The following is a 15,300-nucleotide window of genomic DNA, read 5'->3' as shown; positions in this document are numbered from 1 at the left end:
CATCATTCTTTTATAAAATTATTATGTATGTCATTGTGAAACCACTATGAAGTTTGATTTTGTAGTTGTAAACCTTTTTCACTTTTCATCTAATCAGCCAATATCATACATTGTTCTGTTCTGTTTGGCTTAGAGCTTTCCATGTGTCTAAGCAACTTTACCATAAAAAACAGCAAAAGGTGCAATGTGATTTAGTTTGTGAACAGAAATAGAGAGATACGAGCGAAAAATGAGTACGGTGGTTATATGTTTTTTATTGGGTAAATACCCTATTTGGTCTTGATCATTTTTTTTTGTGAGATATAGTGCATCTCAATCATTCTTAAACCCCAACCGATCTTCACCCCTTGAGAAAAATTGACAAATCGACTCCTGTTATCGAATGACAAAAGGTTACTGCTGACGTGTTAGATAATAGTGCCACATGTCACATCTAAATGGTCGCAGCGACTAAAAACCACTCTCCCTACCCTTTTTTCTTCTTCTTCCTTCTTCCTTCTTTCTTGTTCATCTCTGAACTGGTAAGCAGTAGAGAACAAAAAGAGAAACGATGTCATGCCTCAACATCTCCACCAATGTCTCCCTCAACGGCGTCAACACCTCCTCCAATCCTCTTCAAATCCACCTCCACCGACGCCAATCTCATCGGAAAACCCGAAGCCCTTAGCTTCTTCATTTCCAATTTTTAGATTATTTTTTGTTATTCAACAAATGGAAATTTGAATTTTTATGCGTATGATGTGATATATTATATAGATGGTTTCTAAATTTTATCTGCTTGAAACTTCTATGGATTATTAGATATTTTAGATTTATTTTTTCTTGTGATGGTGGTAGAAGGTTTTGAATGGTGGATCCTTGAAGTGAATGGAGAATGAGGTTTAGTGGTTGTGAAAGGGGTGACAGTGAAATCCGCAATTAATGAAAGAATCAAAGCTCAATGGTGTCCGCCATTAATAAAGAAATAGAAGCTCAGTGGTGTTTGTGTAAAAGAAATTGAAAATGAGTGAGTGAATGAAGGAAGACTTTGAAGAAAAGAAACAAAGGGGTGCATTATCCAAAGAAAAAAACAAAGGCGCAAGGTTGGAAATTTGAGGAGGGGTTTTTAGTCCCTGTAACTATTTGGAGGTGACACGTAGCAGTGTTACCTGATACATCAGCGGCAACCTTTTGCCGTCCGATAGTAAAGGTCGATTTGTCAATTTTTTTTAATGGGTGTAGGTCTGTTTGAGGTTGAAGAATGATTAAGGTGCACTATGTCTCACGGGAAAAAGGTTAAGAGCCGAATAGGGTATTTACTCTTTATTATTTATATTTCTAGTCCTATATAAAACATTCGTCTTTTTTAAACTTTCAATATGTTGTATATATTCATTTATTAAGGTGAAAAGACGCCAAATGCAACTCAAAACAGTAAGACATAAGCTATGGAGGTCTCCAATGTGAGACTAATCCTCATTCTTGCTATTCATCAGTAATATAAAAGTGATTTTATAGTGATGATAATGAAATATCTTACCGTAAGATATAGTAGAAGATAATTAATTTGGAGCGTTGAAGTCAAAAGCTTTGGAAGTGAAAATCTATAGTGGACAATAACATTGATTTGAATTTTGAGAGAAATTTAAACATAGTGGGCAGTGGGTAAAGGAATGAAGGAAGACAGAGAGAATAATGACATTCAACTTTATACTAGGAGTATTCATGAATTAATCGTATCTGTAAATTCGTGGTATTTATCTGTATTCGATTCGCACTCTTATCGGATCGGATCATAGATATCACATCAATATATTCAATATATGTAGATCCGATCTATATATTTGTAGATCTGCGCCAAATAATAAATAAAGAGATAAATATCAAATTGTATTCGAAAGATTCTAGCGCTGGCAAAATAGTATCTGACTTTTGTTATTAACAAAATGATACCTGAATGATTTTAAAATTCGACAAACGTGTCCTCGTATTTGTCGGAACAAATCTCCGGTGAGAATGATATTGAACTGGCCACCGTTTTTTGCTGATATGGCAACCTACTTAAACTAATTACTTACCTGTAATTACCAATTAAATCAATTCATAGGTGAAAAATTCCTAATTCACACTAACATTGTCTTGAACCCTAAATTGAGACTTTCGAGCTTGCTTTGTCCAAATTTTGCAGATTGAAACATGAATTCATCCACAGGTCATGGGAAATCTGGTATGGGGAAAAACAACCCATCAATAGAAGCTTTCGAAGTGGATGGTATATCAGAGCTTGTGAGTAAAACCTACGATGGAACGTGCTTTTGTCGCCTCCCAGCGGTTCTGTTGAAGTCAAAGACAACTAGCAACCTGATAGATGGTTTTTGCAATGTCTTATGTGAAAGGTAAAAATCAATATTTTGTGCATATGAAGTAAAGACTCAGTCATGAATAGATCAAAGTACAAACCTCAAATAAAGTAAAACACTTAGATTAATAATTCAAAAAAAGATGAATAAAGCTCCTAACCTTCATAAAGGAGATTAGTTGCTCACGATGGAATTAAAAACAGGATTTTAAAATATGGTGTAATGTGTTACGTAATGTCCCTGTTCGTGGACAAAGTCCTTATTTAAAACTTAAAATTCAAATTCAAATTAAATAAAAAAAATAAAATCAAATCCTAATCAAATCTTTTCTAATGACTCTTAATTAATTAGTGATCTTCCTTATAATTAAAATTCAGAACTTGATGTGTCGCTTTATTGAAATCATGGGCTTGTGTCCTACTTGATGGGCACCTTCCAAGAGTTAGTGTTGCTCTCAAAGATGTGGGTCAAGTGAGGGAAGTCCCACGCCCTTGAAGATAGGAGGCTAGGTGTATCCCTGGCATGTGCAACGTCCCACGTGCTCGAGGACTTGGAGGGTGGGGCTACTAGAGCTTGGCCCAACGTGGGACGTGGGACGTGGGAAGGTCACGTGTGACGTCTTCGCAAGCATGGAGGATGGAACTGCTGGCCTTTGGCCCAACGTGGGACGTGAGGAAGGCCACGTGCGACGTCTTCGCATGGAGAGGGAGATGGGGCTGCTGGCCTTTGGTCTAATGCGAGACGTGGGTCTTCAACTTGGGACGTCGAGCTTCATACATGGAGGTGGCGTGGGAACATCCCACGTTGGTAAAGGCATGTTTGACGTCTTCGTACCTGGAAGCTTGGGTGTGGAGAGGGGGCGTAATCCACGTTTCACATTGGTGAAGAGAGTGAAAAATGGCGTGAGGGACGTTTCACGTTAGTGATGAAGGGAGAGTGAAGGTGGTGAGGCAAGTGTGGCAAGGCATGCATAGGTGTGGGGGATGTGGCACACCATGCTTGTATGGAGTTTGGAGTGTTGTATGGTGTATAGGAGTGTTTTGGGGGGGGGGGGGGGGGTTTGGACGTGTTTTAGGCGTGGTAAGAATGGCTGGGTGTGTAGAGACATCCGACACCTTCGTGGAGTACTTCCAGCGGGTGTTTTGGTGCATGGAGGGCGTGGCCCGCGTGGGTCCGTCCCATGCTAGGCTTCTTCGTGCTGAAGTTTCGAACTCAAAGATGAAGGTCGTTCGCAGCTCAAACGGAACGTCCAATATAGACAATTATATATTTTTAGAAAGTTCTGGAAGTTGGCTTTTCAACGCCGTTAAAACCGCTTCATTTGGACCTTTATAACTCAAGTAATAGTCACTCGAGTATGAAGAGGTCAGGATGACAGCATCCACAAATTCTCTCTGCACTTGTCTTCAATTCTTGGTTCCCTGGGAAGTTGCTTCCTTTTGCATGGCACCTTCCTTGGTTCTCCCACTGACTTTTTGGTTGTCCTTCTCTTCCTTTGTTTTCCTCCTTTGGTTTTGCCTAAAATCTTTCAACAACTTCCTAAACATATCAAAGCACAAAGCAACTCCAAGAATCATTGATTAAAGCATAAAACATTTCAATTAAAATAAAAAACTCACTAACTTTATTTAAAAGAATAATAAAGAAAACAACTAAAGATGTTTATGCATCAAAACCAAATAAGCCCTCAACAAAAAATAAATTACATGTTTCGATGTTCACCTTATGTATTTCAGTTACTAAAACCTATTATATCTCATATTACCCTCTCTATTCTTTTGCCAAAAACCCATGTGATGATATATAAACGAGACAAAACGATCTATCTGAAAATTGACAAAAGAAACATAAAAAGAATAAATCAAAGGTAAAGCGTTGGTTCCTTAACACAACAAACACAAAAACTTAATTCATCAATCTTATAGTAAGTTTAAGGGCGAAGTAACCATTGCTCTCAATAACCATTACTCAGTCACTATTACAAGCTACAACAATGAAAAGAAGCGAAACTTATCTCGTCAATGGCATCATCAACGGTGTCGCGATGATGCTCTTTGCAAGGCTTTTTACTCGAAGCTCTCCAATCAACAATGGTTCTCACGTTGATTTGTTAACCTTGGTGTCTAGACTGATTTTAAGAGCAACGTCTCTCATTTTATGTGATCTTTAAGTTTAACTCTTGAGTAAAAAATAGGATAATTAATCACAATAAATAGTAATAAGTGTAGATTAGTCCTATAAAATTAGGATAAACTTAGTGCAAATTAAAAATTTTCTACTTATGAATTTATTTAATTTAATTACTAATTATAGGTAAGTAATTAGTTTAAGAAGGTTGTCATATCAACAAAAAATGGTGATTAGCTCAACATCATTTTCACTTTAAATTTTAAAATTATTTAAGTATTATTTTGTTAATTACAAAGTCAGTTTTGTTCGGCGTTAGAATATTTTAAATATCGATTTAGTATTTATCTCATAAATAAATAATATATGTTGTATTTATGTTTTATTTCAATTGGTAATTATTATTTATATCTCTTGTATTATTTTATTTTTGTTGTTTAAAAAAGTTGGTTTATTTAATATTGTATAACACTTACACTGTATAAGTAATCATATTTAAAAAATGAAAAAGAGTTTTATTATATTGAAAAATAGATTTTATTAATTTTTTAATAGAAATAAATTTTTTAATATATTTTTATTTTGTGGATACAATTAATATTCGATCTAATTAATATGTCAATTAAATCCAAATATAAAAAATGTGATATTAGATTCAATGCAATAAATTTACACTCTGTTTGTTTTAAAGGAAAATAAGAAGAAAGAAAAAGGATGGAAGGAAAATGAATGGAAAATATTATTTTTCTTTGTTTGGATGTTAAAAGAAATGGAAAGGAAGAAAAATTTTTTTGTGGATTCCACTAAAAAAATTTTCCATCCATAACAAACAAGAAAAATATTATTTTTGTATATTTATAATATTGCCCATAGTTATATTATTATTAATAATTATCAATATAAATTTAATTTTAATAGTTTTAATATATTATTATAATAAAAATTTATATTTAAATATTATATGTGTATTAAATAAATAATTTAAATTAAATATATAAAATTATAATATTTTAAATATTTATAAAATGCGATAAAATATAAATAAATAAAAATATTTATACTTTATTTTGTTATAAGAGTATTAATGTAATTTTATACTTTATGATTTTTTTTCTTCTCACTTTTTTTTTCTATCTAAACAAAAGAAAATTTTCTCTGTATTTTCTTTCCATCCATTTTCTCTTAATCCAAACAACGTACAAATAACTCTACTTTTCTTTCTATTTTCTTTTCAATTATTTTTTTCCTCTTATTTTTTTTTCTCTCATTTTCTTTCCTCTATCCAAACAAAATCTTAGTGTGAATTAGATCGAAATTTTGATCACATCCAATCCCAATCGAAAACACTCCAGTCCACATCCAAAAAAGAAAAGAGAAAAAAAAAAACGAAACCTTAGCCTGAAGCGGAAGCCCCTCACTGCTTCACCACTTTCTCCTCTGTTTTCCCTGCTCGCGCCGTTTCTGTTTTCTTCGGCAACCTGCACGTCCCTCAAGCGGAAACCCCTCTCCGTAAGTGACGTCCTTGTACGCCGCCGTCTCCGGCGCTGTCCGGTAGCCTGAGCGGTTTAATATCCGGTCCGGTTTACAGTACCTTGCAATTCACAACTTACAATTCAATTTCTCGTTTGACGCATAACATGATATGAGATCAGGTACTAAAATTCCCATGAAATTCTCTGCCTCCTAGTGTTTTTCAAGCTCAAAAATTTTTTGGAGTAATGCAGTTTGTCGGGAACTTGAAGATTGATTATATGGCTGTGTAGAGCATCAATTGTGAAAGAGAGCATGGCTTCTTTTTCCTTTTCTTCTTTCAATACTGGATCATTTGTTGATATAGCTCAAAGAAGATATTTTGGGGTTTGTGGAGGTTTGTGCACTAGTTCATTTGTTTTTCCTTCTCCGGGGTTTAGATTTAATCAGTCATACAAATTTCAACATAATTTGGTTTGGAACCCGAAATTGAAGTATTATTATGATGATAGAAGATGTAGAAATGCCTCACTGAGGTTTCCTTATTGTTGCAATTCTCAACATGGTTTTTCCGGTAATAATAAAATTGAGCCACTTGTGAGTAGTAGAAGCAGGGTTGAGAGAAAGTCACACTATGGTAAAGGAGATAGTAATAGGTTGAAGAAGAGATTTTCGTTGAGGTTGCGGCCGAGGTTATGGTTATTGGCTATGAGATTGAGGAGGGCATCCATTAAGTCCTTTTTGAATGAGGTGGGAATCTTTGTCCGTAAGAATATTAGAACCGTGGCATTTTCTGCCTCGGTTTCTATTGTTTTCAGCCTTTGTTTCCTGTTTTTGAAGTTGACTGCGCTTCCTCCGGTGAAAACCGTACCGTATTCTGACTTGATTACAAGCCTTCAAAGTGGCTATGTTGCGAAAGTGTTGCTGGAAGAGGGGTCCCGGCGCATATATTACAACATGAACAATCCAGTTGTTGAAAATGATCAGGTTTCTGGAAATGAATTGCAAGTTGCTGATGTTTCAGTTGACAGGTATGTAGATAAGCCTCCAAGTGAGGGAGCTTCAAGCGCTGGCAAAACCCCAGCATTGAATATATTAGGGAAATTTTCGAAGGCCCGGGCTTCAGTTCCTGAGTGGCAGTATTCCACAAGAAAAATTGACCGTGATGAAAAATTCCTTCTTAGTTTAATGAGAGAAAAAGGAGTTTCATATAGTTCTGCCCCTCAATCTGTGTTAATGTCAATGAGGAATACTTTGATAACCGTGATTACACTGTGGATACCGTTGATTCCAATGATGTGGCTTCTATACCGTCAGCTTTCTGCTGCTAATAGTCCAGCTAGGAAGCAGAAACCTAACGGCCAGACAGTTGGATTTGATGATGTTGAAGGAGTTGATTCTGCAAAAGTAGAGCTCATGGAGGTAATTATCTCATACTATAATGTTTACAATCATTATGCATTTATCGGTTAGCATTATAAAATTATATTTTGCTGTCTTGCTAGTTTGGTTGACAAATAAGTGTAGCTGATGACGTCACTTTTCCCCCTATATCGGTTGTACATTTATCAGTCGCTTATCTTTTATTTTCTAGTTTCTAGTGTACCTAATTGGTCATTAGATGCATTTATGCGAGTAATACAAGAGTCAATCATAATCTGTTTTCTTTTTGTTATTAGTTTTCCAATTTTAATTTTCTATTGCCTGAAATATTCTTCTCTGTTGATAACATACCAAGAAGAAACACTAATCATTATGTTGGAGGATCTCACACAAGCTAACTGATTTGGCAGTATAAACTGTATAGTATTATTAGAATTTTTAACTACAACATGGTACAAGAGCATAACGTTTTAGTATAAGGAGCTAAGAAAGTGCCACTAACATTATGGTTTATGATACACAAGTTGTGTGTTGTGACAGTATTCTGGTTGTGACCACAGGTTGACACAAATTCTTTAAAAATCAGATAAATAATGGCTAATGTTGATCAACTTTGTAAGCATATGATGTCTGTCTTTTCATTACACATCCTCCATGAAAGTAATCCTCTTTGCATCCCAATGTTAATCAACTTTGTAGTTTTCCATTTATTAATGCATTCCCTTGTTTGTAGATAGTTTCATGTCTGCAAGGGGATATAAACTACCAAAAGGTAGGGGCAAAATTACCTCGAGGTGTGTTGCTGGTAGGCCCCCCTGGAACAGGGAAAACATTACTTGCACGTGCTGTGGCGGGGGAAGCAGGTGTACCCTTTTTCACCGTATCTGCCAGTGAGTTTGTGGAATTGTTTGTTGGGAGAGGAGCAGCTAGAATCAGAGACCTTTTTAATGCAGCAAGGAAATTTGCACCATCAATCATATTCATAGATGAGCTTGATGCCGTTGGAGGCAGGCGCGGAAGAAGTTTCAACGATGAACGTGACCAAACACTAAACCAAGTAAGTTTACTACACTTATTTTGTGGCAACAAACAATTCAAAAGTGGTTCTGACTTACAGAGTTACTGTGTCATATATATTAGGAAAGTAGGATTTCTGCAGGTGAATTGTTATCAATTATTTTTCAAGATTGCCTTTTTTTGTTAAACGAACAGCTCACTTTAAAAATGTTCCAGTCCAACTGCTTCATCAATTATTTCATAGTATTAATTTATAGTCGATACTAGAAATACAAGGATTTCATATGTTAATTGGAATTTCGGTTAGACAATTAGCATAATTATCACTGTGAAGAGTTTATTATGTTCTCTAAGCTAACCTTTCTTGTTTTCTGTATATATAGTTGCTCACAGAAATGGATGGATTTGAATCCGAGATGAGAGTGGTTGTCATTGCAGCAACTAATCGCCCGGAAGCTTTGGATCCAGCCCTATGTCGCCCTGGTCGTTTCTCGCGAAAAGTATATGTTGGGGAGCCTGATGAGGAAGGAAGGAGAAAGATATTGGCTGTACATCTAAGAGGTGTTCCCTTAGAGGAGGACACAAACATCATTTGTCATTTAATCGCTTCTCTTACTGCTGGCTTTGTAGGTGCTGACCTGGCAAACATCGTCAATGAAGCTGCTTTGCTTGCTGCCCGTAGAGGTAAAGATCAATTTGTGGTTTTACATTCAAGTCGATATTGCATTCACAAGTTACCATCACAATGCCTCACTAAATTGTATCTCTCTTTTTTTTATATTTAAAGTATACAGTGGGATATAATGTATTTTCCCACCTAATTCTGTATAAATTAGTTTTAGTTGCACACTATCTTCCAGCCAAAATATCCACTCTATCTCCCTCTGCATTGGTTGTCCTCATCCTCGAGTATTCTTTCTGCCCTCACGTCAAATATATTTAATTACTTTCAAGAAAGAGGGCTAAGTCTTGGTGGTTGGCCTGTTCGGGTTGTGTCGGGTTTGGGTTAAAATAAAATCCAGTCAAATTACTTCAAGTTGGGTTGTCTTTGCTTACAAAAAAATTTAGCCGACCCGAATTGACTCAATCCAATCCACTCCGTGGTGCATAAGTATGAAGGCTTAGGTCATCAGGTCAATGACCAGCCATGAAGTGCAGATACACCAAAACGAGGTCTCTGTGTGTCCAGCACATGTTAGTGTTTGATACTCAAAGGCAACTACAACACATGTCATATATGTACCTGCATTTAACAATTATGTTTTCTGTTTCTACTTCATAGACACTTGAAACATGACTTAGACATGGTGTCAATGGGTTCAGAAACACCAATATTTGTGCTTGAATATTGATGGTAGTGATATTGGTCGTTTGTCATTTGTAAATGCTTGAATACCATCATAGAAATCTTGAAAGGGTCCATGTCCATGGTGGTATCCATGCTTCAAAGGTGTCTCAATAATTCATAAGTTACACGTTTTGCACTTTGCAGGTAGTGAAGGTGTGGCAAGGGAGGATATAATGGAAGCAATTGAAAGAGCAAAGTTTGGAATCAATGATAAGCAACTTAGGTCAAATAAACTAAGCAAGGAGTTGGTTAAGCTCTTCCCTTGGATGCCATCATTGATGGGAAGAAGTGATAAGAGACAGGATGACCTACAAGGACCACTAGGTTATCAATCATTGAGCTCATGAATAATGTTATCTTTACCTCTCAAATGCACTTTAATTTATCTTCTACCTACTACAACAACAACAGAAATTAAAGCATCAATTGCCTAAAATTGTACCCTATTTTTGTGGCTAGAGACAATTTCTCATAGCATTAAAGTTTTGGCCAACATTGACACCACCTTTCTCCTTTTATAACCTAACTTTGCTAATTCTTTTCTAGACCCAACTTCATTAATGTAAAATGCCGTGGTGTAGCTGCTTTTTGTTAGCCCATATATGATCCTAATTTATTTTTTAGTGACAACAATTTGGGACCAAAAGAAGTAATTAACAAATTATAATTAAGAAGGGTATATCACTACTCTTATCTGTCATGTGCTTATCAAGCTACAAAGCACTACAAGTTATTTCAAGCTAGCTGTCAATAATCATGTATTGGTTTGAATTCTCATGGTACGGGTAAAAAAAAAACAAGGTAGCCTGTTTAATTCTAAAAAAAAATGGTGATTTATGATTTAAACCTTTTATTTGATTAATGAGATATTTTAAAAAAATATACAAATATGAAATATGTGAGCCGAAAAGGTGACTCTTCTTTGGGGTTTAAAAATCACAATCAATCATGAGTTTATAAATAAATCTTCTATTAACGAGTGACTGATGCTATATTGTCCAATTTGTTGTTTTTGTATGTTCTGAAACCTTTCCTTCCTCTTTACCCACATCGGTAGTGTTTTGGCCAAGTTGAGTAAAATTTGTGAAAGGAAATTGTAGAGTCCATATTTTATGTGACAATGGACACACATTAAATATAAAAATGCTTTATAAATAGAAAAAATTAGTCATCATATATATAATATAATTGTGTATTTAAATATGAGTAAATAGTCAAATTCGTCTCTAAATAATTACTCGTTTTCTAAATTAGTCTTTGAAAGATTTTTTTATTCAAGTTCGTGAACTTATTAAGTTATTAGCTAATTAAAAATGTCAAGTGCTAAGTGTGTGCTATGGTGTCACTTAATATATCATATTAACAAATTTTGACGCCATCATTAATAGAAATGATGACAGGACTAATGTAACTAATTTAAAATTTTTGAATAATAAATTTAATTAAAAAAATCTTTCGAAAACCAATTTAAAAAATGAGTAATTTCTTAAAGATGAATTTGACCATTTAATCATTTAGATATATTACCTGACACATTATCTCAATCAAGTAATCAGCTATACTAGAATAATCAAATATTTTACAACAACATAATTAAAAGAATAATTAAAGGATTTCACAAATTCGATTATATAGGACTAGGATTTTATGACACATACCTAAGTTCCGACACGAATTTGGTGCAAACTATAGACACAAAAAAAAATAAATTTGGTGCAAACTATGCCCTCACTAGTGTTGTGCATAATCTTCCAAAAATAAAAGATAATGCAAAATTGTAACACTAATTTTAAATTGGACAGTCAAAGTGTAATGATCAATTAATACAAAAGAAAACAACAAAAGATTTATAAGAAATTTTCGAACTTAACTTACGATTGATTTATTTCACTGATTTCACTTTTAGTTGTTTATAAGAAAGGCTAAGTAGAAAAATTTGGACTTAATTAAACCAATTTTCCAATTAATGACAAGTCAATTTGTTAGAAATTCAAGTATGCTATTTTATTTTGGATTAAATATATTGTTGCGTAGGATGCACATTGACTAATAGATTATTCTATATTCGAATCAATAACCTTTATTTAAGTAAATTAGTGAATTAACTATCAAACAAATTTAGATTAGTTTGGATGAATATTGATCATGAACTTAAGAAACAATCAAATAAATCTTAAAGTAATGTCGGCACCTGTTTCTCACTAAAACAAAAATGTTTCATGTATTACCATGTATGATCTATTTTTTAGAAAAATAATAATGATACTTTAATATGTTATTAATATAAAAATATAAATTAATTTTTTAATTATTTTTAATATCTTATTTTAATTATATAAAGTATTTAAAAAAATTAATAAATAATATGTATTATTTTTAAATTTATTTTAAGAATATATGTTAAAAATAAGGTTGAACACACTGATATATGATATTATTTAAATGTGTTTAAATATGTCTATTTTTTTTTATTTTTTATTAAGATACAAATAGACACACACGTATCAAATAAATGTAAATGAGTATAAACAAATATTGTATCCAAAATACATTTGGCACACAAATACAACAACTCAATGAAACGTAACTATTGTTGAGTGTATATTCTTTTCGTATGTCCAAATAACTTATTAAGACGAGATTACACATTTTTTTGGTAATAGGCGTTACTCTTAATTACCTTATCTCATACTTCTGCATTCTTTATTTTTCGGTTAATTTGCATATAATTAATTAATTTAAATTGGTCAACTTGTTAATTTTACTTATTCGTATAAATAAATGTTAAAATTTAAATTTCATTTTGTATAAATATAAAATAATTCATTAGATCCGCAACTAATTCTTGGCCTGCCACCGTAGAAAATTAAATCAAAAGAAAAAAATTTTGCATATTATCACAATTGCATCTAAGAATCCTGGTTAAAATACTCTCAAATGTTATCTATTTCTAAGCAAGCAGAATGTATATATGTTGCAAAAATGAAATTTGTGACTTCCTTGAAACATAGGGAAAGGCATGCGTGACAGCTCAGAACTACTAATTCTCTATAATTATTCCTTCACAAAGGACCAAAAATTGAATTGATAAGAGAAAACTACCTGAAATTAAACATTATATTCTGATCGAGTACTTCTTTTTGTTTTTGTTGAGGATTACTCTCGTGTATCACTTGCTCACCTTTTTTAATATATATTCATCTGTATCCTTCTTCATTTAAAGAATACAATGCCTTTTACCAAAAACATAAAAATACAATGCCACCGTGAACAATATTCGTCAGTACCCTTCTTCATTATATAATGTTTAATAGTTATTTTTATTAAAATAATATTTTATTATAAAATTTAAACACTTTATAAATTTATTCTCTCATATAATTCATGCTATAAATACATTAATAATAAGAATTTATATAAATATCCCATAATTTTGTTATTTTTCTTTTTTTTTTAAATTACCATTATTTATTAATAATTCAGGAGATTTTGTTGACCTATCATTATAATGGATTTTTAATTTTGGGTATTATTTGATTAATAGGACTTTTTTTTTTTACACAAAAAGCCATAGAATGTACACATAATTTTGGTTATGATATTTTCTTCTTTGTTCTGCAATAATTACTAGCATTTATAACAATCAGTCCCATCAAAATTTGCATGCTCTTTTTCATATGTCATTTATTTATAAGACAGTTAAATTTTAATCATTTTTAGTCATTATAATTTTAGCCACCAAAAAACTTTCTCTCTCTATATATATATTATATATACTATCTTACAAGATATGATATATTGATATAGATGTATAATAACAAATGAAATTAATTACATAACCATTTGGAACAAAACTCCATTATATACAATGCAGTATTATGTGTTTACGGTAAATGTTAATTCATGGTTGATTAGTGGATGCTCAAACACTCATTAAGAAACAAATATTTAGTGTATATTAAAAATTAATTATTAAATTAATTATTCTTATTTAAATTATTTTTTATTAATAATAGATATAGACTTATTTATTATAATTTTTTTTAGTAAGAATACATCAAGAATATATAGTATATAAAGTGTAATAACTCAACAGATATTTATAAGGAGATTTTTCACTTTTTTTCAATAGTAAGAATAACTTTTTTTTTCTCTTTTAATCTCTTCTGCTTCATCAAATCATAACATTACAACTTAAACAATTTTAAGCATTAAATTTTTTCATGGTGCGGTGAGCGTGTAGAGCAACAAGCAGATCGCCAGTCCCACCACCGTCGGTGCCACCATCCGCCTTTTCCTCCACGGCTGCCTCCCTAACGGCTGCGATGCCTCCGTCCTCATTTCATCCACCTCCTTCAACAAAGCCGAGCACGACAACGAAATCAACCTCTTCCTCCCACCGACAGCATCGATGCCATCGTCCGGGCCAAAACCGCTTTCGACCTTGCCTGTCCAAACACAGTCTCCTGCGCCAACATCCTCGCGTCGCCACCTGCGACCTCATCACCATGGCCGGCGGCCCTTACTACCCCGTCTACCTCGGCCGTCGCGACCGGCCGCATGTCCAGATCCTCCAACGTCGACGGCAACCTCCCTAAGCCAACAATGCCAATGTCTCAAATCATCGAGATCTTCGCAAAGAGAGAATTCTCCGTTGAAGAAATGGTGGCATTTCCCGAAGCTCATACCATCGGATTCTCTCACTGTAACCAAATCAGCAACGATCTCTATAACCCACGCAGCTCACTTTATCAACTTTGCTAACTCTAATTCTTTATATCCTATCTCACAACACTTGTCATATGATTAACTAAACCCAAAATATAAGTCACTTTCTCTAGCCATCACCTCAAATTCAGAATCTAACACTTATGTGAAAGTGGCTACACATGAATGTTGGAGAAAAGTAATATAAGATAAATTGACAGCTTTAGATCAGGACAGAACTTAGTGTCTCACTCAATTTCCAAAAGAAAAGAAGGCTGTGGGTTGCAAATGGATTTTTCGGATAAAATTCAATCTCGATGGCACCATAGAGAGACACAAAGCGAGGCTAGTCGCAAAAGAATTCACTCAAGTGCAATTAGAGTAGATTATGGTGATACTTTTAGTTAGGGGTGAAAATTACTGAACCGGACCGAAAATTACCGCAGAACCGAACCGAACTTTACAACAACCGATCAGAAAACCGAAAAAACCGGTTTTTTTTTTGTTTTTTCCGAAGTAAACCGATCGGTTTGGTTCGGTTTTCGGTTGACTCGGAAGAAACCAAACCGAACCGGACCGAACCGAAAAATGAGGGTTCAATGGTGTGTTTTTACTAAGTTGCCCTTTAACCTAGGTATAAAAGGGCAACTTCACACACAACCCTAGCCTTCTTCCTCTCTTTTACGCGAAATTACAATCCGGAGCCCTAGCTTTCTTCCTCTGTTGCTGTTCTTCTCTTCCACGGTTCCACACTTCCACCTTCGATTCCACCATGCTCGAGAGAAGGAGACCCTGAAGGAGAACCCTAGCTTCTCTTCCTCTCTTCTTCTCTTCAGTCATCGCCGTCGCAGGGTCGCCGTCGCTGGGTCGCCGTCACTGCCTCGCTGGGTCGCCGTCGCCGAGGAGCAA

At 34.1% G+C, this 15,300-nt stretch overlaps 1 protein-coding gene across 1 annotated transcript; it reads left to right on the top strand.

The window, feature by feature from the left end:
• Positions 1-5,877: 5,877 nt before the first annotated feature.
• LOC130957960 (probable inactive ATP-dependent zinc metalloprotease FTSHI 3, chloroplastic) lies at positions 5,878-10,205 on the top strand. The gene is made up of 4 exons (XM_057884825.1): positions 5,878-7,358; positions 8,053-8,376; positions 8,720-9,020; positions 9,829-10,205. Exons 1-4 carry the CDS (start codon positions 6,252-6,254, stop codon positions 10,029-10,031), a joined length of 1,935 nt encoding a protein of 644 aa, XP_057740808.1. The 5' UTR covers positions 5,878-6,251; the 3' UTR covers positions 10,032-10,205.
• The last annotated feature ends 5,095 nt before the right edge of the window (positions 10,206-15,300 follow it).

This window comes from Arachis stenosperma, chromosome 10 (genome assembly GCF_014773155.1).
Source record: "Arachis stenosperma cultivar V10309 chromosome 10, arast.V10309.gnm1.PFL2, whole genome shotgun sequence".
Classification (NCBI taxonomy): Eukaryota; Viridiplantae; Streptophyta; class Magnoliopsida; order Fabales; family Fabaceae; genus Arachis; species Arachis stenosperma.
This window is presented reverse-complemented; position numbering and strand designations above follow the sequence as displayed.

What these genes read in the sequence shown, in the direction of transcription:
- LOC130957960 (XM_057884825.1), top strand. Translation starts at nt 6,252, where the DNA reads ATGGCTTCTTTTTCCTTTTCTTCTTTCAATACTGGATCATTTGTTGAT. An exon ending in CAAAAGTAGAGCTCATGGAG is followed by an intron (nt 7,359 to 8,052) that starts GTAATTATCTCA and finishes CCTTGTTTGTAG; the next exon opens with ATAGTTTCATGTCTGCAAGG. An exon ending in TTTGCTTGCTGCCCGTAGAG is followed by an intron (nt 9,021 to 9,828) that starts GTAAAGATCAAT and finishes TGCACTTTGCAG; the next exon opens with GTAGTGAAGGTGTGGCAAGG.